At 38.2% G+C, this 25,333-nt stretch overlaps 2 protein-coding genes across 2 annotated transcripts in view; both read left to right on the forward strand.

The window, feature by feature from the left end:
* The first annotated feature begins 2,216 nt into the window (after nt 1–2,216).
* LOC128022783 (NADH dehydrogenase [ubiquinone] 1 alpha subcomplex subunit 11) lies at nt 2,217–4,606 on the forward strand. The gene is made up of 4 exons (XM_052610575.1): nt 2,217–2,385; nt 2,827–2,919; nt 4,186–4,308; nt 4,414–4,606. Exons 1-4 carry the CDS (start codon nt 2,307–2,309, stop codon nt 4,524–4,526), a joined length of 408 nt encoding a protein of 135 aa, XP_052466535.1. The 5' UTR covers nt 2,217–2,306; the 3' UTR covers nt 4,527–4,606.
* Nucleotides 4,607–21,405: 16,799 nt separating this feature from the next.
* LOC128022544 (neurturin-like) overlaps nt 21,406–25,333 on the forward strand; it is a 28,081-nt gene continuing 24,153 nt past the window's right edge. Inside the window, exon 1 of the mRNA XM_052610211.1 lies at nt 21,406–22,565. The gene's annotated coding sequence lies outside the window, so the exon portion shown is untranslated. The remainder of the gene's footprint in view (nt 22,566–25,333) is intronic.

Here is a 25,333-nt window from a genome sequence, read left to right on the forward strand (position 1 = left end):
TCAGCGGTTAATTCCATCAGGTGCGTGATTTCACATAGAGCAGCTGTTACTACACAGAGCCGTTGTTAATAGAGAAGATGCGCAAATCACGTTAATTTTCAGCGTTTTTTGGTGCATCTTCTCAGTTAACAACGGCTCTGTGTAGTAACAGCTGCTCTATGTGAAATCACGCACCTGATGGAATTAACCGCTGATTAGAAAACCGGCTTTACTGACGAGATGCGCATTAACGATCGGCCGATCGGAGCACCCCTAGTTTGCTGCCCGTCCTGACCATTGCTTGTTTCTTGGATCACTCTCTTGTCTGCCGAGGGCAGGGAGCCGCATGGTCTGCAGAAAGCCCCACGCTGGTGATGGCCAGTCCAGTGTTACCATTCTCCATCCCAGACATCCCAGAGTCTCGTTCCATCGGGTCATCCATGTCCAGTGTCTCAACACCTGTTTACTGCTGTTTGACCCTGCCTGTTCTGACCACTCCTGCCTGCATTTGAACCCCCAACTGTGTTGCTAGCTAGGCTCCCCGTGTTACAGTATGTGTGTGTGTGTCTGTGTGTGTGTGTGTGTGTGTGTGTGTGGGCATGTTTTTGTGACACATCAGGACACAACTCTGTATAATGACATGGGTATGACACGGGTATTACAAGGAGAGGGTGACTTATGAGGACATAACCCATGTCCCCATTTTTCAAAACGCTTATAAATCCTACAGAATTAGTTTTTTTTTTGAGAAAGTAAAAATGCACAAAGTTTCCTGTGAGGGTAAGGGTTAGGGGTAGGGTTGGTGAAGGGCGATAGAATATACAGTTTCTACATTATAAAAACCATTACGCCTATGGGATGTCCCCACTTTTCACAAAAACAAACGTGTGTGTGTGTGTGTGTGTGTGTGTATACAGTTGGTATGGAAAAGAATCACTTCCCTTTAAAATAATCACATTTTTTTTTTGTTTTGAAGTCTAAAATAAAGATGGACACTTTTTATTTTATTTATCCAGCTGTATTTACTTAGTGAAACTTATAACATCCAAGTGAAAGATAACATGTCAAAAAAAAAAAAAAAAAGAATCACAGAGTTGCAAAAAGGATCACTCCCTCTCCTAAAATCATCTGCAGGTGCTTCTCAATGGCACAAAAAGCCATTTGACTTTCAACTGTGATCAGCTGTGCTCATTTTGATCAGCTCAGTATGAAAAAAAAAGCTTTCCTGGAGCGTATGAGTCCTTGCTAGTGCAACTAAAGCAAACCATCAACTGTGTGTGGTAAGGAACTGTTAAAAGATCACTGAGATAAAGTTGTGGACAGGCACAAGTCAGGAGATGGATACAAACACATTTCAAAGGCTTTATCAATGCCTAGAAGCACAGTGAAGTATATTATTAAGAAGTGGATGGTATTTGGTACAAAAAAGACCCTCCCTGGATCAGGACGTCGCTCCAAACTGGATGAAAGAACCAAAATTAAACTGATCAGAGAGATGACTGAGAGGGTCATTGTGTGCATGTGACAACAATATCACAAATTCTCCACAAATGTGGCTTGTATGGGAAGGTTGCAAGAAAATAGCCACTCCTCAAGAAATGCCTCATGCAGTACCGAGACTGAAAGTTGTCAATGGGAAGAAGGTTTACCTTCCAACATGACAATGACCCAAAGCACACAGCAAAACAGAGCACACCGTGGCTGAAGAATAAAAAGGTGAATGTCTTTCACGGCCCAGTTAGAGCCCAGACATAAACTCCACTGAAAATCTGTGTAATCCTTGAAGACTTCAGTCCACAAACACTCACTATCAACTTTAACTAAACTTGAGCAGTTCTGCAAAGAAGAGTGGCCATTAAGAAGAGGAGAAATTAAATCACATTTTCAAAAAGAGTAACGTTAGCATAAAAAATGGGATACTGCCGATACAGGAAGATTTTAACATGAAATTAATTAGTCCGTCAAAGGTTTCGATTTTGGAAGATGTAGGAAAGAGGGTATTTTTAACAAGATTACGTTTTTATCTCTTTTTGCAGGGTAATTGTGGTTGAACATGTAATATCGAAAATGTAGGAAATATAGAGGGCAGCAAAATTATAGAAAACTTTAAAGGTAACAGAAAAAAAAGAACGAAAAAAAAGATGGGAACAGAAATACAGCAGTGTGTGAACCCGAAATAAAAGACAAAAGTGTAACTATCACTAATGTAAGAAAATAAACGGAAGGTGGCGGAATCGCCTCTGGTGGGGAACACGCCAACATTCTAAAGAAGAAGAAGAAAACTTAGCGAACTCTCGCGATAATTCAGTCGCGTCCTTGATGCAGAAATGGGCTACTGGGATCTAGAAGAGGGCAAAGACTGCGTTACTAAAACATGGATCACCACAAAAGTATCCACTGCCATCGGTTAGTCTGCTGACTATCTGGACTGCATGGTTTCTAACGGATCCTTTGAGAGTAGTTTTATAAATGTGCATTGCTTATGCTCTCCACAGGCTAAGCTGTTAGCTTGTGACGTTAGAGTGAACGACATAGCGCACTGTTCTCACCATAGTCTTGTTTTCATGTGTTTTTTTTTTTTTTTTTTGTGTTTTGTTTGTTTTTTACTTTTGTCCGTCTGTTTGCTATATATAACTATAAAGTGCTTTGGGATCAGCGTCTATTTGGTTGTGATTGCAAATGCAACCCAGAGCTACTATCACTTTCCAGTTGTTGATTTGTTTCGTGCCTAAAGTCACTGATATGTTTGTGTGGCTGTCATGAATGCTAGTGAACTAGAACCGTGGTTATGGAGAGATGTCACTAGACTTCGCCTGTTTTAATACTGCTGTTGTTTTTGTTGTGCAGGGCTGGTAGGTTCAGCCTATCACATTGTGGCTTATCCTCCTGAAACCGCTGTGGAGGCTTTGACCAGAGCCACATCAGGCACTGCCACTATGGGTAAGACTGAAGAAAACACCAACATCAGAACTGAGACCGAACTACTTTTCCTGTCTGCATCAAATTGAGTTTACAGTACACAAGTGATTTTGTATGCACAAAGCATATTAAATGTAATTGAAGTGTCTGCTTTATTGTTTTAAACAACTTTTGTGAAAATAAAATGGTCAAATATTTGGATGTCTTCTGTAAATCATGTATGAAACGGTATTCTAATATTTATTCATATTGTTAGATTTATTTTATGTGATCCTGGAGCACGAAACCAGTCTTAAGTCGCTGGGGTGTTTTTGTAGCAATAGCCGAAAAAAAAAAAAAAAAAAAACTTTTTATGGGTCAAAATGATTTATTTTTCATTTGTGCCAAAAATAATTGGGACATTAAGAAAAGATCATGTTCCATGAAGATATTTTGTACACTTTCTACCTAAAATATGTCAAAACGTTATTTTTGATTAGTAATATGCATTGCTAAGAAGTTCATTTGGACAACTTTAAAGGTGATTTTCTCAGTTTTTACATTTTCTTTTGACCCCTCAGATTCCAGATTTTCTAATAAATGTATCTCAGCCAAATGCTGTCCGATTCTAATAAACCATACATCAATGGAAAGCTTATTTATTCAGCTTTCAGATGATGTATACACCTCAATTAAAAAACAACATTGACACTTAAGACTGGTTCTGTGGTCCAGGTTCACATATAAGAAATGAGTGGGATTAGTGTGCTTAAATGTTGTGAAATTATTTGTAAAATGCTACACACACACCTGTGTGTGTGTATGTATGTGTGTATATATATATATATATATATATATATATATATATATATATATATATATATATATATATATGCTAATTTGATGCTAAAAGTTTTCAGATTTTTTCCTCCCATTTCCTATTATGCATTTTGGGGTTATATATACACACAGGACTTTTTGCCAGCTGAATGCTGTGAATTAATTCATGCTACTATTATCACATAATGTTTTTTCACCTAATATATAGTAGGGAAGTGTGCGATTTCGGATGAAGCTTTTGTGATTCAGCTTGAGCCTTTAGTGCCCCTGCACCTTCATCATACAAAGCTGAATAGAAGTTAAAATAATGTCTGTTACACTTGCTTTTGTTGGCCTTGTTGTTATATGTCAGAACAGTAGATGCATGAATGAAATGTTTTTTTTTAATCAATGCATCTGCATCTAATGTATATCAGATGGCAGCACACACTCGCTCCAGTAATTTACTCTCGTTTGCTTCTTTTTCAGCTGCCATGGGTGCCATCTTTGGAATGGCCACCTGTCTAAGCGCACAGGCCAGAGATGCACCTGACGACCCTACCAACTATTTCATTGGTGGATGCGCTTCAGGGGTTTTCCTCGGGGCTCGAAGTAAGCACAATAATCACAGTTTTCATAGTTATTCAAGGTCATTGGTATCTGTTTTGTGTTTTTGAAAGAACAGTCTTAAGAGGTCTGCTGGTGTTGTATGTTTAGCACACAGTGCTATCACAGGTACCACAGCCTGTGTCGGTCTGGGAGCTTTGGCTATGTTCACCAAGATTGGAAAAAAGGAAGGCTGGAGACTAACAGGACCACCAAAGCTGTGACCTGAGAGTGTCCCCTAGTGTTTGATGTGTTTATATTGTATATTGCTCAAATAAATGTATTACGATGAAAAATCAAATAATCTCTGGGTGTACTCTTTGTGTTTGAACGTTTGAGTGTTTTCTGAAGAAGTCACTGCACCATGTCTTTACCGCATTTATGATTTCAACACATGGTTTATTAAATAATCAACATAATGCCTCTCCTGGATCAGCAACCTAATACTGCACCTGTAAACATGAAACAGTTTCAGAAAGTTCTGAACTTACCTGAAAGTCATTGAAATTCACCGTTTGCTTTTTAAAATGTGTACAAAATATATGTATCTTACATGACTCGGGTAAATTATATACTATTAACTGGATGTACAATTTACAGTTAAGCCAGAAGCACACACACACACACAAATGATGTTGCTGAACAGTTTCATAGTAATCAGAATAAACATAAGTGGAATTAATCGACAAAAGTGATGATGGTAAAAGGCTACTTGTTTGCCAGATTAATGGCATTACATTTTAATTAGTAGGATTTGACATGTTTGCTGTTTCAGATGTCGTGTACTGATTCAATTTGACAATAAAGCCTATAATCAAGTTAAACTCTCAAAGCTTACCAAAACATGCTCAGTACAGTATATGTTCAGCTGCTTTTATAGTCAAAACTTTAAAGGCGTATGTATAGAATCTGATTTCTAAATATTCTTTAGAAATAAAACTGAACACGGATTTCTTTCTAATCATTCGCCTACATCATTGTTTCTTAGACGTTTAGAAAAATGCCCTTGGATCATCTCACTTGTTGATGATCTGCATATTTACTCTGTCTTTAGCAAGCATCAAAGTAAATTCTTCATGTACTGGTGAAGTGGAAACTATAGTGCCATTAATAGTGTAATAAGTTCTTTAAATGCACAAGTAGTATAGCACATGTTCGTTGTGGTGAGTTCTTGTTCTAGCCACAAGGTGGAGCTTTTAAACAGTTATGTGCTTTGTTTTTTTTTTTTCTGGACAGTATTTCTAATATACTTTACACAATACTCTCATAATTACATGAATCATTCATTATTTCAAATGCATGCATATATTCGTGTTTTGGAATCTGAAACCATAAAAACATTCCTGTAAGACTTAATGAACCAGGGCCCCCTAGTTAATTTGAGCTGTTTAGTTCATATTAGGGGTCCGGGCCTCAAATAGATTTGTTTTATTATTTCCATTGGATCTATTTATAATCACAGGTTTCTGGGGTGGTCTTTTCTGGCACGAAGATGTGTGGCAAACTCCTAGCTGAAGTCAATCAGCAGTGCCTGAGAATCTCCTCATATGTGTGTGTGTTAATACCAGCACAGCTCTATTATCACCACAGCGAACACTTTTCCAAGGTGTTAGATTTTCATTAGAGAGCCGCTGAGTTCACTGGACCGTGTTTACAGGTGATTAGCACAGCGGTTACTGGGAGGCTCTTAAATCATTAATGAGACGTGAGAAACGGCTGTTTGCAGTTTATTCGGTCTGGGCAGTTGGAAAAGCACAAGAATCTTGGAGACTGATTTGTTTGCTTTGGTGTTTTCCCGGTTGACAACCACAGAGACACAAGAAAGTGTCGATTATATCCATGAGGCGGAAAGCCAAATTAGCAGATGTGTCCTCATCTGGACCTTCAATCTGCTAATGATTTGATCACAACATCGAAGCTGCGAAACAACTTCTTCTGTAAAGATGACCAAACTTAAATGTATAGAGCCAGAGAGAGTTATTTCTATATTTATAATCTTATTTTAGTACTGTTTGAGATACTATTACAAGTTGTATTAAAATTTTTAATTGCTTTTTTTTTTTTTTTCTATTGTCATTTGGCGAAATGGAAATAGTTAACAGAAATGTTCAATTTGGGTGTCGCTACTAATTTAATATCTTGAAATGAGATGTTTGGTGACAGTAAATGAAAGCATGAATTTAATTAGAAAAAACACAAAAGAAATGCTATAGGCCTGTCAAACCAGCCTCCGCTCATGGGAATAATTATGGTTGATATGTGAAATTTGGCTCATGAAACCATTCAAGTGCATTTCTCAAGAGTCAAAGATTTTAAAGATTAAATGTGCAAAACAGTTTTCTCACGGGATAAGGTTCCCTTGTCCTAAAATATAGAGAACTTTTTAGTTTAAAGACCAATTTATGCAGTTTAAAAAAAAAAAAAAAGAGTATGTATAAGGTCATTTATATTTTTATTTGTTCTGAAACCAATACAAATTTAAATACATGCAAGAAAAAGATAAAACGTGTCATTCAACTTTTAGTAAATTGTAGAAACAAATATAAATAAATACAAAAAAAAAAAGAAAAAAAAAAAAAAAAGAAAATGTGATTTTCTAAAACTTCAGCTGTCAATCAAATTATAATGTTAATACAATAAGATGACAACCACAAATTAATAATTTCATTATTTCCAGCAAATCTTGAGAAAGCAGCAAATTAGGAAAATGGGTTTAAACATACTGTGTTTTAGCATTTTACAGTTAACTACTACATCTTAGGTTTTGGTCCAATCAAAATTTGTGGGTAGTTTTTGAGAAAAAAGAGAGAAAATAAAATATCATTATTTATGCAACTCAGTTAATAGTGTAAAAATGATCAGTTCACCTCTCAAACAAAAAGCCGTCTATAATATGAAGTACTGGTCCTGCAGTATGGCTTCTTCCTTTCTAATGAGTTTGCGATAAAAAAGCTGACCACTCCGCTTTTATTGATTAGCTCGCTGGCTCGGTTTCTTTCCGATCGAAAGCACGAGTTGAAATACCAGTTCACCTTTGTCAGAAGTGCTGAATTTCAAATCAAAATGCTACTTGGTTTGGCAGAAGAAAGGGAAAACAATTACTAAAGACTGTAGCCATATCCTGGTGCATTCATATAGCAGCCACTGCATTAGGAGATTGGAGCGTTTTAACAGTAGAAGCGTCTTCAATCTCAGCAGAAGCCTAAAAACAGTTAGCATCGACCCGGCACTTGTGCGTCACAGGCATCATTCCTCCGTGTCAAGGGTCCGATTCTGCTGTTTTTGACTGCAACAAACTACTCTGTGATAGATGTGTGGATCAGAAGGGAGAGAGGGACATTCATGGAGCGGTTTTCTTCATAAAGCACGCAGCCGGCAGTCTCCTCAACTCTGACCTGAGATTTATGCAGTCAGCTTTAATGGATGCCTTCTTTCAGAAATGTTTCTGATATCAGAGCCTGTTAAAAGCCTCTCTCCATTAGAGCTGGAGTTTTGATAAGCCACTCAAGGGCCTGTTGGACAGCACATGCTTCTTTATAATGGCAGCGACTGCGGGACTTTTATTCGGCTGGGTCCTTACCAAGATGTGACTTGAATGAAATGTGTGTTGATAAACAATGAAGATTTATAGCTGCTTATGTCGGCTGGTGATTGTCCGGAGTGGGTGTGTGATGGACAGAGTTATTGATGTCTTCTATCTAGTTACCCTAATGGACATTATGAACCAGATGATGTCCTGAGTGTGCATTTAATGAAACCATGAACTATAATCATTTTCAATTAGAATAATTTGCCACTTAGACTTACATGCTTACACAGTAAGTGCATTACTGTAAAATGTTTGTTTGCTTTTAAAAGCTTAGTAACATGAGAGACATTATTTTATAGTTATTCATTAATTTCTTCTAGTCAAAATATATACTAAATATATGCTATATAAATATATGTCGGTCAGTTCATACATACTTGAACATCATAATAAAAGACTCATTAAGTATAAATAAAATAAATATTTAACAAAACATCTCCACTGCTAATTAATAATTGGAAAAACTTTCAAAGGCATGTCATGTGGTCGAACCAAAAATGAAAGATATTTATGAGATGATAATTCATGATATTTTCAAAATGACTTTTTACCTTGAAAAGTTGATTTTAAATTGTTAATTTCCGTGTATTTTATGTATAAGGAAAATATGTTTCAAATATGTTTAAAACATACATATTATATTATATGTATTATATATTTACATTTGAGTACAGTGAACATTGTCATGTTCAAGAAACCAGTCTGAGATGTTTTGAGCTTTGTGTCATGATGCATTATCCTGCTGGAAGTAGCCATCAGAAGATGAGTACACTAGTCATAAAGGGATGGACACGGTCAGCAATAATACTCTAATAATAGGCTTTGGCGTTTAAACGATGCTCAATTGGTACTAAGGGGCCCAAAGTGTGCCAAAAAATATCCCCCACACCATTACACCACCACCACCAGCCTGAACCATTGAGACAAGGCAGGGTAGATCCATGCTTTCATGTTCTTTACGCCAAATTCTGACTACCATCTGAATGTCGCAGTAGAAATCGAGACTCATCAGACCAGGCAACATTCTCCTCTGACCTCTGACATCAACAAGGCATTTTCATCCACACAGCTGCTGGTCACTGGATATTTTCTCTTTTTCTGACCATTCTCTGTAAACCCTAGAGATGGTTGTGTGTGAAAATCCCAGTAGATCAGCAGTTTTTGAAATACTCAGACCAGCCTGTCTGGCACCAACAACCATTCCATGTTCAAAGTCACTTAAATCCCTTTTCTTCCTCGTTCTGATGCTCGGTTTGAACTTCAGCAAGTCTTCACCACATCTAGATGCCTAAATGAGAGTATCTGCCATGTGATTGGCTGATTAACAATTTGTGTTACCAAGCAATTGAACAGGTGTACCTAATAAAGTTGCCAGTGTGTGTGTGTGTGACATATCAGGACACAACTCTGTATAATGACATGGGTATGACACAGGTATTACAAGGAGAGGGTGACTTATGAGGACATAACCCATGTCCCCATTTTTCAAAAAGCTTATAAATCATACAGAATTAGTTTTTTAGAAAGTAAAAATGCACAAAGTTTCATGTGAGGGTTAGGTTTAGGTGTAGGGTTGGTTTAGGGCCACAGAATATACAGTTTCTACATTATAAAAACCATTACGCCTATGGGATGTCCCCAATAAAAAAATAAATAAAAAAAAAACACTGTGTGTGGTGTATATATTTTCTTCCTCAGTGTTTTGTCTTATTTTCCATTACAAGACAAATGTTCCACTCAAGATACATTTATGATAATTATTTAACATATTAATTCACGTATTCTGAAATTGTTTTAAAAATGGAGTGATTTAATGCTTTAAAATAAATAAATAAATAAATAATCTGCCAGCAAGGCCAAAAAAAATTTATTCAAAGGGAAAACAGGATCTTACCCTATTGGCAGATACATATATATATATATATACATATATTTTTTCTTGTTTTAAGCATTTAACTCACTTAGTTTTTCAGAAAACAAGACTTAATATCTTACATCATTTTTCTCCCAAAGTAAACGTAACTTCATTCATTTTGCAGTGTATGAAACCAACATGAATAAAAAGACTGCATTTCTAACAATGCGGCACAATGTTTATTTATTTATTGTGAACACTGTTGTGCCATTGACCCATATTCGCGTATGTGTAAACACTTATACCAATGTTTTAAATGACTCAAAAGGCAGCACTATGGGCAAGCTAATATAAGAAAGCTATTACAAATACCAGCCTAAAATGGCCATTGGTTATATTTAGACTGTGCCGTTAGCTGGAAGAAAACATATTATCACTTTAACACGACCTGGGTTAGAAACTCAGTGATTCTGCTTAAAGGAATTTCAGCCATTCGTGCTGCGAGTGTTCAAATTGTAGTAAACATTAGCATACTTGCGGTGTTTGTGGATTTATCGTAGCCTGCGTTGTCTTGTTTTACTTAGTTTTGGGTTTTAGTGTTATGCTACCATTGATTTATCATGCTTTTAATTACACTGCTTGTCCAAAGAACCAAAATCATCCACATCTCAGTGTAAAAGATGAGTTTGTTTAGTGGGAGATAAACTCAGAGTGAGAAATATATGAAGTTGGTCTTGAGCTAATAAAAATCTAAACCGAGCCAGTCCCGCAGCTGAATAATTTACAGAGTGCTGAGTGGAGGGAATCCAATACACTGAAACCAAACTTCTCAAATTTGACCACTCGCCATTCCCACCCTATACTGAACACACAGATCCTCACACAAACATCTGGGATGCAGCGTCTGCAGAAAACCATGAGCCATAAATCCCCACATGTGATATTAAAGGATTCTTTTCTCGAAACTCGGCATCGAAAACATGGACCATTTGTAGATATTGAGTCCTGAAAGTGAACTTTCTTCTCTTGAACCTCACGTATCTTTCTGCAAATTCATTAACGGGGTCAAAATGACTTACCTCTTCAGTTAGGGTGGTTTTCTAGACCAGTCGAATATAATTGGATTCTCTTTCGGCTGCTTGGCAGCATGAATTGTGCTTACTTTGAAAATGCCGAGAGGATCTTTTCTGTGTATGTAAATATTACCGGGGAATTGAAAAACAAAGTATAAATCTCAGAATATTTGTCTATTAACAGGAGCGGGAATATGCTACAAAATGTTCCTAAAGTAGAACAGATGTTAGATTTGAATTATTCTTTAACATTGCTACATTGGTGTCCAAAAATGGTTTTAGAGATTCTTTCGGCCTTAATAGAAACGACTTGCGTAACTTGAGATAATTATAAATCTGTCATCATATTCTGATACCAGAACCATCTGTTTCATGCTGTTCACAAAAGACGAACAAAGACACAATATCACAATAAATCTGACTTTATCTCTGAAGATGCCATAAGTCTGTTGGAGATGAATGACTAAAAAAACATCTTTAGATATTATCGGGAAATGATGAGAAAGTTGATGAGTGGTATAGGCTACATCACATTTCACGTATTTCTTTTGGATTGGTTTATATGTTATGTATGTATATATAACAGTGAGACATATACACTGAAAACAATTGCCATAAGATTTACTTTGAAACCATTGCTAGTAAATAAATACAAAGCATATGCAAAGAAATTTGAAGCAGAATGACTGAAACAGTATTTCTTGTTCAAGGTTTTTGTAATAGTGTCTTTGTGTTGTATGTTTCTAATACTTGCAACTTTATATAACACAATGTGACTTTATCTTTCTTTTTTTATATATATGTAATTGTGTTTAAATATCACAATGTGACATGTCTGTTACAAACACGCCAGGTTCCACCTCAACACAATCACGGTGCACTCCCCCACCTAACCATCACCACCTGATCCTCATCACCAGCCATCCACCACAGCACTATAAAAGCCACACACACGCACCCAGTCATTGTCCGGTCACGTTCACGACAAGATCATTCATCTGCGCTAACTATAAGGACTAACTCCTCTTTACCTTCTCTCCAAGGATATACTCCGAAGACTCCTCATCCATCTTCTCTCTAAGGATTATTCCCGAAGACTCCTCTAAGCCCCAACGGTGCGTGTCCACCTCCTTCCCGGCACGGATCCCAACACCCATCCACTCCTCACTACCCGCTCCTCTGCTTGTGTCTTTAAATAAACATCTACTTCATCTGTTACTCCTCTGTCTCTGAGTGATCCGTAACAGATGACCGGACCAGCACCGAGAGACGCAAGCATGAGCCTCACGGACCCCTTCCAGGAATTGGTTGATGCACTCCGTCGGACACTCATGTCAGCACCCGCATCACCACCACCAGCGAGCACTTCCGATAACCCCGTCATCCCTCCTTCACCTGCCGTGCACGCCAGTCCCATGGCCCGGCCAGCGCCCTACTCTGGTTCGGCGGAGGAATGCAGCGGTTTCCTGGTTTAGTGTTCACCTGGAGATGCAACCGCTCTCATATCCAACGGACCAATCCAAGGTAGCTTTTATAATTTCCCAGTTGCAAGACATTGCAGTGGGCAGACTCTCTCTGGACCCAGAATAACCCTGTAACCCAGTCATATTCTAGCTTCATCGAACACTTCTGGGAAGTTTTCGGCAAACCTGCCTGGGACTCCTCGATAGGTGAGAGACTATACAACTTGAAACAAGGGAAAATGTCTGTCAATGAAAAATGCCTTGCAGTTCAGGACTCTGGCGGCCTCCAGTGGGTGGAACGAACCGGCCCTGCTCACTACCTATCGTCAAGGACTGGAACCCAGAGTGTGGTTGCATCTCGCTGCATATGAGGATACCATCGGCCTCGAGCGATTCATCCAGCTATCCATCCGCTTCGCCACTCGTATGCAGTCGTGCTTTGAAGAGCACCAGGGCCAGCTGCATTCCTCCACACCGCTCTCCCGACCAGAGAACGCCAGCTCCCCAGAACCAGCCAACGAACCCATGCTTGTGGACTCTTACCGCCTCACTATGGCGGAGCGTCAAAGACGACTGGCCCAGAATCTTTGTCTGTACTGTGCAGCTTCGGGGCATACCATAGCTGGATGCCCCATTCGTCCTCCTCGTCCCATGGTGAGTGCCATCCTTCCCTCACGATATCAAATGAAACCACTCACCACTGTTGTGACACTTACTGTTGTATCTCTTCCAGTTTCCGCCCTCCTCGATTCTGGGTCAGCCGGAAACTTCATCTCCAGCGCCCTCTGCCATCAGCTCAGGCTCCCAACCACGGCTACACCTGCTGCTTACCAAATCCACACAATCCTCCTGAACCCATCCTTCCGGACAAGGTCATAGTTGCCCCTATCTCCTGGTCAGCAGAGACTCTCCCTCCAGTCGAGGCCCCCAACAACACTCCGCCAGGTTGCCCACCAGGTCTCCAATATATTCCTAGGACACAGCGCACTCCTCTCATCCACTCCACCCATACATCACTTGGCACTGGTCACCCGGGGGTCAATGGAACCCTCTCGTTGCTACGGGAACGCTTCTGGTGGCCCAACATGGCCTCGGATGTCAGAAGGTACGTGAGTGGATGTACCAGCTGCGCCATGTCAAAAAGTCCTCGCCATCTACCATCTGGCAAACTTCATCCTCTGCCCGTTCCCAACCGCCCATGGTCACACCTAAGGGTGGATTTCATAACGGACCTTCCACCCTCTGACAACAATACCTGTATTCTGATAATTGTGGATAGATTTTCTAAAGCTTGACGTCTTCCTCTGAAGATTCTCCCCACTGCTATGGAAACGGCAGAACTGATGTTTAACCATGTCTTCAGGTACTTTGGCATTCCAGAGGACATTGTGTCGGATCGGGGCCCCCAGTTCATCTCCCGGGTATGGAGAGCGTTTACTCCCTCCTAGGTGTGGCCATCAGCCTGTCCTCCGGCTACCACCCGCAGTCCAAAAGGCAGACGGAAAGAAAGGTCCAGGAGATCGGACACTTCCTCCGTACCTTCTGTCACAGCCACCAGAACTCCTGGAACCAATTCCTGGGGTGGGCCTTGTACGCACAGAACTCCCTCCGTCAAACCACTACCGGACTCACACCCTTCCAGTGCGTACTCGGCTACCAACCACCTCTATTCCCCTGGTCTGGAGAGCCCTCTGATGTTCCCGCGGTCGACTATTGGTTCCGGGAGAGCGAGAGGGTCTGGGACACGGCCCATCACCAACTGCAACGGGCAGGATGACAGCCGACCTTCGCCGTTCCGAGGCCCCCCAGTATCAACCCGGTCAGAGGGTCTGGCTGTCTACCCAGGACATCCGCCTTTGTCTACCCTGCCACAAGCTCAGTCCCAGATTCATTGGCCCACTTTCCATGTCTCACTCCTTAAACCTCACCATACTTCTGTGTTTCCCTCCACAGAACCTGGCGAGACGGAAGCCCCTCCTCTCCTCCTAGATGACGCCGCAGCCTACTCGGTCAAGGACATCCTGGACTCCCGGCGGCGTGGTGGACAACTGGAATACTTGGTGGACTGGGAAGGATACGGTCCAGAGGAACGTTCCTGGGTCCCACGCAATGACATCTTGGACCCCGCCTTGCTGGATACCTTCCACTCCATGCACCCCAACCGACCTGCTCCCAGAGGAAGAAGACGCCCACCACGTCATGATATGATGTTTAGAAACACACCATCATTGCTTAGAGATAATATATAATTATTTATTTTATTTGACAATGGATTTCACTATACTAAGAACAATGTGACCACTGAGCTCAATGAACATTTATGGAGACATTAAAGTAGGCAGTAAAATAGCCTCCCACTAACAAAAGCCACCATAAGCAGAAAAATGACTGTTGTAAAGTGAATGAAAATGACGGCTAATTAACTGGAAATAGTATTATAGGCTCTCTTTTCCTTGTTATAGAGAACTTTCTCACCATATTTAAGGAAAGTGAGTGACATCTTAATGAATGAAAATGATGTTTTCACCCTCAAGTTGTTCAAACCCTGTACGAGTTTCTTCCTTCTGCTCAACACAAAAGAAGATACTTTGTAGAATGTGGGCAACCAGACAGCTGATGGACCTCACTGGCTTCATAAGTATGGGGAAAAAATACTATGACACACAAAAAGAAATAAAAAAATACAATGGAAGTCAATGACTAATATTTGGTTATTCACATTCTTCAAAATATCTTCTTTTGTGTTCAACAGAAGAAGCTCATGCAGGACTAACATGCGAAGCCACATAAAGGTGAGTAAATAATGACAAAATTGCTGGAGTGATTCTGCAACTTTTGATGTGTTTTCAGCTAACGCTGGATGGAAGGGTGCATAACAGGCCCAGCGGTTTTCTCTCTTCTGTACACACATCTCCCAAACATTTTCAAAGTCTAATGGTAATGCTTATATCATTAGCAGGTCGTATACACTCACAAGTCTTTTTCTGACCGCAGATGTTTGAGTCCTGCACAGCTGTGAGGCTGCTGTCAGGCTTTCCTGTGGTGTTTACAGCACTGTGGCCCTCTTCATAGCCTCACCTGCCCCCTGTCCTCTGGCCAGCGCTCAATCTGACCTCCCATTAGAGAGAGGGAGGTCCGTCTCTTCATCTTAATAATGGATGATAAACCGACGGCGCTCATTAAGAGTGTAGGAGTCCAAAACTGTTCAGCTCTGCTCAGGCCTACAGCTCCAGCGGCTCTTGTTCTTTTTTTTTCTTTTTTTTAAGGCCTTTGCTTTCCAAAAAGCGGAACAAAAGTTCAACCTCTTGTTTTGAATCACAGTGCTCTCATTTTAACATAAATTAATTAACTTATGAATGCATATTTTCCAATCATAAAAATGACTGGTAAGAAACAGGTCATAGTTATTCATTACAAATTTGCATCTATTTGAATTTATTAAAAGAATTATATCTTTACATGCATGCATTCAAATGGCTTAGAATCAGCTTAAATCTGTTCAATACAGTTACATCTGTTCAGTTAAGAAGTATGAACATGGCTAAAATATGGCAATAGCTGTGGAACAAGGAATATTAAATTAGTTGATATATAAATTAATTCATTTATATTTTGCATTTGTTGATGATAAATATATAAAGCTGGTTATTGAGTAATTAAAAGACCTTAAATGTATTAGCATTTTAGCATGCCTCACATTAGGTTTATTTATTAGTTTAGCTGTGACCAAAATGAATTGGAATTTTATATGCATTCAAAATACATAAATCTTAATTTTAGGCCTAAATATGTATTTAAGAGCATCAAGATTTATATTTTTACAATTTAATTTGATATTACCAGCCTTGTTGTTAAGATTATAAAAGTTCACATAGGAATTTTATGCTGATATGCCAAGCAATATTCAATAGTCTTTGGTACTTTTAATTGTGATGATTTTGGCTCACATTTAACAAAAACCCACCAATTCTCTCTCTCAACAAATTAGAATATGTTGACATGCCAATCAGCTAATCAACTCAAAACACCTGAAAAGGTTTCCTGATCCTTCAAAATGGTCTCTCAGTTTGGTTTTTTTAAAGACCTAAAGGTCGCCTCAACCTAACCCTTGTTACCCGTGTTTTTCCAACCTTAAACGTGTGAGAGTGCACTGGAACGGCAATCAAACCCGTGACTTCCCACCCGTGAACTCAAACTAGATCGATGTACTCCAAGTTCCGAGGTCACACAGCACGTGAAACAACGATGACAGCCCCTACGAATAATACTGCCTACGGACGCAGTGTTTATGCAAGTGGTACACCTTGAAAAAACGATTTTAGGTCAATGTAACGTTGCAATAAAATAATGTAGTTACAATTCCTTGTGCTCAGAAAGTTTGGCGTAACTTGCCTGGAATGGTACGAAGTAGTTAGTCGTGGTATGAAATAGTGATTACGAGCTCAAAAACCTGCCTTGAGCAGCATCAGAACTAACATTATAGCGATTGACTGGGATGAGGAAGAGGTGGCAAGAGCCAGCCGTAAGAGGACAAATGAGGAATTGCCAAGATCTGATGTCCGTCAAAGCCTATGCATGGTTAGCATCGCAGCAATGAGCACTACGAGCAGCAGTGCACACACACACACACACAGATATATATATATATATATATATATATATATATATATATATATATTTGTCTTTGTCATCTAGAAATAGAAGGCATCATGCTAGCTATATGGACGTTTCTAAGGACGTTTATCTCTCCCTCCGATGAAAATGTTGTTGCAAACGTAGCCACGTGTGTGTATCTCTGTGTTTTGCAGGTGCTTGTGTGGGTGGTGCTGTCCCAGGGAAACTGCTCTGAAAAGCTTGAGTGCGTTTGGGTCGCTGTTGGTCGATATCTATCTATCTGTCTGTCTATCTATCTATCTATCTATCTATCTATCTATCTATCTATATATATATATATATATATATATATATATATATATATATATATATATATATATATATATATATTTATCTATAATCTGTGCTATCTGAATTCTCTCGTCTACTACTCGTCTCTCTCTAGTCACTCTCAATGCTCTCAAGGCGGGCTTTGGTAAATTCTCTCCCCAACGTGACGGGATTGGGGGAAAGGAGAGCGCTGTAAAATAGTACCTACTTTTTCGTATTATATTCCGTTTTGTGATACCCAACAACATAAAATACAATGGATAACAGTGTAAATGTTTATTACCAACAAGCAAATTGCACAAATTCGTTAAAAAATTAACCTTGCAACACGGTCTTTAAATTTTCATCTAATCTTAAACACAAAGCTATCAGAGGATCTATCCAAATGGAGCATGTGTAAGGAGTTTGCCACCCAACCTCAAGACAATCCAATGGGTTTTGTGCAACACGAGGGAGAGTAAATGATGACAACTTTTTCAGAGTGGACTATTCATTTAATTCGTAAACTGTTTGTCGACTTATAATGTTTAAAATGTAATACGCTAAAGAGAGATTCTTTAGTCTAAGAAAAGGAAACATCTGTGAATCCTAGTGTGAGTGATTCCCGTTCACATGTCAGGGATGTTCCTCCACATACAGCACTCCCAGTACAACAACCATCACATGGCTTTAAAACAATTTATGAATGGACACGACTCACAATGGCCTGTGCCAACCAAAATGGTTTAACGCCACTCCCCAGAGATCAGTCATCAGGTGAAAGTAGTTTCCATGGGAGCTGTTATAAACAACCATGGCTCTCTGTACAGATTGTATCCAACAAATAATGACCTAAACATGTTGAATCAAGACTTGTCTGGGAGAGAGAGGTGATTTAATCCAGCTATATATACCTCGTCTATAGCACGTAAGCATTTTAGGGATTTGACTGTCCCTGTGTCCAGGTTCAGAGGCTGTCATCCACCCTGGCATTATCAGGTTTTCCTTATCGGCCTGCAGAATATTTGCGGCTTCAGGAAGCTTAGTGTATATCCACAGAAACGCCCCTTATTTAGCTGTACACATACTTCATCCCTTTTGTGCTTTTTTATTAAATGATTTCATGCACTGCAAAAAAAAATATTTTTGTCTTGTTTTCCTTTACAAATATTTCAACATTCTTCAAATTCTTCAAGACACATTTAAGATCTAAGATGTTAAGTATTGTTTTCTCAAAAAATTGTGTCATTGAGTTTTTGTTTAACATAAGAACAAATATCTGCCAGTGGGGAGAGAAAAAATCTATTAAATTAAGTCAACATAATTAATTTTACCACAATGACAGACTATCATTTTTTCCTTCTTGTATTAAGCATAAACTCACTTCATTCTGATAGATTTTTCCCAAAAAAATGTAAAAATATTTTTCTTCCAAAGTATTCCTGTCTTAATTTAAGAATTCTTGTGTATTTTGTATATAATGTTTGTACTGTAAAATAATTTTTTTGCAGTCTAATGCTTTCATCCACCAATAAATCTGTATTCTCAGTGTATGTTAACACATTTGATCATCTTTAAATACCGTTTTCATTATTTCTCAGGATTTCATTCACATGAACAAATGTGGAAAAAGTGTTCAGACTTATTCATTAATGCATTAATGCTATTAAGATTGGTTTTCAAATTTAATTAACAAATGTATATCTAATATGTCACCTAGAAATAATACAGAATCTTACATATGAAATAATAAAATATTAAATATTCTAATTTTTAATCTGTTTTTTCAAGGTTTAAATTTGATTTTGAATCCTATTTTGGGCCCCACTGTATTCACCTTATTTGTAACGTAAGATAACTTGAATGTGCAAGGCTTTGTCGCTTCCAGATATTTTATTTTAGCTGTACAAAAACAGGCTGCGCACTGATATTTATTATATTAATTTGTTACTGTAATCATAAACATAAGCATAGATTTTGTACACTCAAACATTTTTTTTTGGTCAATGAAAATGATAGTTTAAGTTTTTCTAGAATTTCATGTTTAATTCAGTGTGTCACTGTTTCTTTGGAATTGTTTGTGAAATTGTTTGTGCAAAGTCTGAGTGAAAATGATTTCTACAGAATTATCTTTTTTTCTTTTTTTTTCAGTGTAGCTCAGATAGTTTTACCATTTACTTCACTTTGTTATTCTTCTAGTTATTTACATATAGCGGCAGTTATAGGAAGTATTGTACATACGGGAAATTCATGGGAAAAACATGAAACTAAATGCTCACATGTTCCAGATCAATGATATGGCTTCAACAGAATTGAAACATTTCCTGATACCTTTTTAACAGTTTGATTTGCTTGCCCTTCAAAGACTTCCCATGGCCATAGCCATCTAACTCAAATATAATGCCAAGTAATTAAATAAATTTAAAAAAGTTCAATTTATTGGAGCTGTGACACTTTGAAAATGCATAATCAATATTATTAAACAAATATAATATATACAAAATATAAAACAAATCTGAAACAATAGTTAAATAAAATGTATTTTATTGAATGTAAATGTCTGAAATTTTGTAAAAAAAAATTATGCTTAATACAACAGTAATAAGCTGAGAGGGTTTTGACCGATCAAGACCAATTGCAATTTATTATGCAAACATTGTGACAATGTCATCAAGTCAACTGGAGAATTTCAAACTTTTATGTCTTAAAACGTCTATTGTTTGACAGAATTTATTTCTTAAAATGCAAAGCTAAGTTTTCTGAATTGACTTTGTACGTTTTGGCTGAATTAACTGAAGTGAAATACTAAAATTAATTTAAGTTGGAATAAACTACACAACTTTGGCCCAGATTGGGCGTCGTGACGTCATTACTTGGTGTGGCCACCGTGTTGATGGCCTCCTTTAATGCTGCTCGGACTACTGTGCAGTGTTTAGACATACTCCCTCTCATCCGTGTGTCTTAATTTGATTAGTTAAAAATCTATTTTAACCATTTCAACCATGGCTGTATTGTGGGGTGTAATAGCGCAGCACATAATAGCCATGGGGAAAATAAAATGAGAATGGATTAACTTTACACCGCTTTCCTGCTTGGAGGCGCGACTACGGAGACCATAACATCTGAATATTCATTTAAATAGCTTTAAGTCAACATCGCAATTAAGGAAAATTTCTCGAGTTCTCGAGAAATTTCAACATTCATCTTTTTGTTGCTATCCCTCTGCTGACAGCAAAAAGTTGTACTGCAAAACTGCTGCATTAACTAACATTAAGCGATTTTGTGAAACTAGGTCTAACGTGACTTTAGTTACAGATTGGCGTGAAATCGTGCTCTCACAACAACCACGCTTTCTTAAAAAGCCCAACATCACGCTAAGGTTGCTTTCACGTAAGCAAAACGATGCTTTGAAAACATCTGTTTCGCTGGAAGGACAAGGAGTAGCAACAGGACAACAGCACAGAGACTTGACAGGTCTGATGGAGGCGCTAACGGGATATTTTACAGGAAAACACTAAAACGGGAAGATAGCGGGAAAAGAGCTCAAATACGTGAGAAAACGATTACACAATTACAAAAACACACATGAATATTACTAAAACTTGAACAAAAATGAACATGCATGAAATAAAATTCAATTCAAAATGTTATCCAAAACTGTAACGGTATCTAATTGATACCAAAGTCAGACCTGTCTGATATTTTGAGCTAATTTCATCACACATACCCTTGTCATTTGTCCTGGAGTGAGTTCAGCGCTGTGTTCAGAACGACTCAGTGTGTGATCCTCAGTTATTTAGTGTACGATGCCCAGTTTTCCCTCTGTAACCATAGACGAAGTAAGAAAGTGTATGTTTGAAAACCTGTTCAGATTTGAGAGCTCTTTAGTTTATTCCCGCCTTTAGGGATTTAGAACAACCCCCGAACCACAACGTTTAAGGAATATCAATACAGCACTGCACTGTAATGAAGAAATAAACAATATAGTATGATTTTGGCAGGACTTTACAGCTTTGTTTACATCTCTAGCATATCTAAGCTGAAGGTAAATGTCCAGGGGGTGGAGCTGGTGCGTGGTATAAAGAGGGGGATGAAGCGCTTGCCATCTGCCCTCACAATACCCCAAACCGTCCACCCTCCCTCCCTCTCCTCCAGTCAGCCAGCAGCACACCAGACTCATCTCTACAGCCACAGTGCTGCTCTCACTTTCAGACACCCTCGTCTTGAACACAGTGCCTGTTTAATTCAGTTCAGTTGTCAGAGCTGACTCATGTCGTGGCGCACCAAGTAGCAACTGCCAAAGGCGTCTAATCCTCCGGTGTGGAAAGGATCAGGGCGAGAGGACAGGACACGTCGGACAGGAGTTGTAATCTCCATCTGTAATGAGGCGTGGGGCCCACATCACGTCTCTGAACACTCAACTCTGAACCTGTTTGAGGAGAGGTGTTCACCCGGGAGGACGGTTCATGGCAACATGCGTGCACCTCTCTCAGAGAGAGCATGACGGGATTCTGGCTTCTGTAGGAACTTGCAATCAGCTTTTCCTGACTTTTATGAATCATTACAGAGGAATCTGTTGGATAAACATCTGTTTGAAGCTGTTTTCTAAGTGATTACTTTTTCGGAGTTGTGTATAAAGGATGTAAGACAAGGACCTGCACACTAAACATTTAAAGAACTGCACACGAACAGCTGCTTTTGTAAACAAGCGCTTCCAAACTCATCAAATCTATATATGTATGCATTTAATAGTTTTTAGGTGTGATTTTTAGTGACAGATGGTTGGCATGTCCTTTAATGACTTGTTTTTGTGTGAAAGTGTAATGCTGGCTGGGAGAAGAGTTAATGGGTTTCTGTTTCGCAGCGCTCATTATTTAAGGCTGGTTGTTCATCACGGTACAGACTGAGAGGACAGTCTTCTATCTTTACTTTCCTTCTGCAATCTATGCAAGTAAAACATTACTGAAAACTCATTTTGGCAAGATTTTGCTTACTGAAAAAAGCTCACCAGTTGCACTCGCTGGTTACTTTTCGCAGTGCAGATTGTGAGGACATATTCTTTCTCCAATGTTTAATAGCCTGCAAATGTCTTAAAGCAGAATGAGGATATTTTGATCATTTTTATCCCCTTGGCATCCCTGGATTTCTGAAGGATCCTGTAACTGAGGAATGTAGTGTGTGTCCTGTACGGGAATCTAATTTTTCATAAACATTGCACGGGATTCGTCCGTTTAAAGCGAGAACCTGCAGCACTTCTTTCCTGCTCTAAAGAGAAAGGGTTGGAATATTGATCAATGCCCTTTTTACCCAGAGGTCAGATGAACAGACGCGCTGTGGAGTCTGGATAAGCCGGGTAGACGGTAAGAACACATCCTGTTCTCTCAGCTTAACTACAGCTTAAGAGTTGAGATTTTCTCAAACACAATAATGGACAGAAATCTTAAAAAAAAAAAAAAAAAAATGCAATCAGATGTTTGGATGTTAAGATAATGGTTACTCTTTACTTTAGACTGCCTTCTTCACAGTGTCTTTTTACATTTAAGTATTGAGTAAAATTAATTGATAACATGCACTTACCATTAGGGTTAGGGTTAGGGTTAGGGAAAGGGTTTAGTTGCATGTAATATTCATAAGATATCACTTTAAATTGATGTTATTTTTTATATTTTTTAGTAATTATATTATGTGTTTCTGTCATTTTTATTAGTTTTTGATGTTTTAAAATATTTCTATATATTTTCATTAATTTTTATTTCCGTTCTAGTTTTAGTTGTTTTAGTACATAAACTAATGGAAAGTAATGAAAATTACAAATGTTGCCTTGGAAACTGGCTAAAGTGAAATGATGATATAGTATATTAGCTTACATACTTATTAATTAATTACCACATCTTCCACAATGATGCCTTTTTTGTATCTCTATTAATTTATCATAATTTATTTACTTATCTGTATTTGTGCATTTGGTGTTGGCAAGAGCCACTTGCTCTTGGCTTATTCGAGTTTCTTTTGCCATCAGAAGATGCCAGATGAAAGAGAAAGTGTCAGATTGAGGTCTGTCATCTTAAAGTGCACTGACACGAACATCCCAGAATCATCGTGAGCTGTCCTTGCATTTGTTTTAGACACAACCTGTCCTTTCATAGAAGCTAACATGTAACATAAAACAACTAAGCCAGTTGTAGTATAGTGTCAGCTCTATTAACTGAACGACAAAAGACAAAGCATCTAAACTATCTCTCAGGTCCTGTTTACATTAAAACTTGTCTCAAGTGGACAGATGAGATAAATCACCATAAAACACGGCAAGCTTCTACTAAAAGATTTTCAGTGGATGGATAACTTGCTACTGCAACTTTCTTAAAAATCTTATAATCAGAGAATGCAACATAAAATTTGTGAATAACAGTGAAAAATAACTTATGAAATGCCAACTTCTGACTACTGAAAATACATTTTCAGTTATAAAATGCAATTGGCACTCTTGAAACTGACCGAACTGCATCTGGACAGATTCATATCTGGCACTTCAAACAGGACTGATAAAGCTATTGCACAGCTGTGTGAAGGGTATTAGTTTGAAAAGATCTTTTTTATTGAACCATGTAATTGTGTGTGCGCTCCTGTGGTTTGAATTCAGGACCCATTATATTAATCATTCATAGAAAAGCCCAAGTGAGTCATTCAGTACATCAACACATCTTATCCACCATAGCCATTATCTTTATAAAACAAATATGCCCAGATATGTTTATGCCAGCTTCACCTGAATGGATGTCCCTGCAGATCACAGGACATCTTCAAAGTTACAGCGCCTTTCAAACTAAAATGGCTGTTTGTATTTTACCAAGAAGGTGAACACTTTGCAGGACTCAGAAAAGCCAGGATATAAACAGAAACTATTTTCAACCTTAATTTGCTTTTTTTTTCCACTTGTACTTTTATTAAGGCAATTTTTTCTAACCTTACTAAAGATGATGCATCACCTTTCATCTTAAATTTACTCTGTAAATACAATTTGATCAAATGAATCCAATGAAATAATTATCAACAAGATCTATCGTTGCACTGCAGAAGTGACACAAAAGCTGCATCTGAAGTGTCAGTTCATATGTATTCACCCAGAATATTCAATGCAGCTCAGAGAAGCCATGAATGCATTTACACCGCAGTTACAATTCGTATATAAAGTTAGGAGCTTAGTATGTTAAATATAGCATAGATTGAACTATGAAATTATACTTTAAATATGAAACTACAAATGCCAGTAGGTGTGGCAAATAAGTCTTAAGTGAATCATTGATTCTTTCAGGACAGCTGATTCTTTTAGGAATGAAGCAAATGACTTGGTGATTTTCTAGCATCAAGTTCGGACATGTCAAACAGTAAACATGATATGAAAAAGATATTAAAATCCCAAAAATATGCAAAAAATAGTAAGAGAAGTAGTTAGTATGCAGTTTTGAATTCAGCAACTGTTTTTATGAGCGGCTAATTGAATCATTGACTCACTTGATTCGTTCAAAAACGCTGAATCATTCAGGAATGAAACCCCTCTGTATTAATTCAGAGATGCAATGTTCGGCAAAGTACATACTGACAATATTGTGTTTGAAATGTATATAATTTAATATAACTTCAACATAACATTGACAACAAATTAGCATCTCTCTCAATATACCTACATCAATATATAATACCCCCCCCCCCCAATATAAATCAATGTTGTTACTAATTTAACTGTATTACTAAAGTTTGAATAAATGAAAGAAAAAAACATAATTATTTAATACATTCATTAATATTATTTTATATTAAACCTAAATAATTGATGGTTCCCACTTACATGGAAGGGTGCTTTTAATCGGTTGATTTGTTGTGGACATATGTAAGCAATAGCCTAAAGGCACTGTAGTTTTCCCAGTGTGTGTCAAGGTCTATAGAGAGATTTTAGAGTGTCTCCACATCTTTAAGATTTTTAAAAGCCTCTTCACGCTCCTCTTGGGAGCTTCTGAGATTCATTCTGTTAAAGACTGCAATATGAAACATCTCATTCATGCATGTCTCACGCGTTTGCCATTCATTAACACAATCAGCACAAAGCTCTTATGTTACACTCCCATCCCTA

The sequence above is a fragment of the Carassius gibelio genome, chromosome A11 (genome assembly GCF_023724105.1).
Source record: "Carassius gibelio isolate Cgi1373 ecotype wild population from Czech Republic chromosome A11, carGib1.2-hapl.c, whole genome shotgun sequence".
NCBI lineage: Eukaryota > Metazoa > Chordata > Actinopteri > Cypriniformes > Cyprinidae > Carassius > Carassius gibelio.

Bases quoted from the DNA above. Each gene is read 5' to 3' on its own strand.
- LOC128022783 (XM_052610575.1), top strand. From the start codon at position 2,307: ATGGGCTACTGGGATCTAGAAGAGGGCAAAGACTGCGTTACTAAAACA. The intron at 2,386-2,826 runs GTTAGTCTGCTG...TTTGTTGTGCAG, and splicing joins AAAAGTATCCACTGCCATCG to GGCTGGTAGGTTCAGCCTAT. The intron at 2,920-4,185 runs GTAAGACTGAAG...CTTCTTTTTCAG, and splicing joins ATCAGGCACTGCCACTATGG to CTGCCATGGGTGCCATCTTT.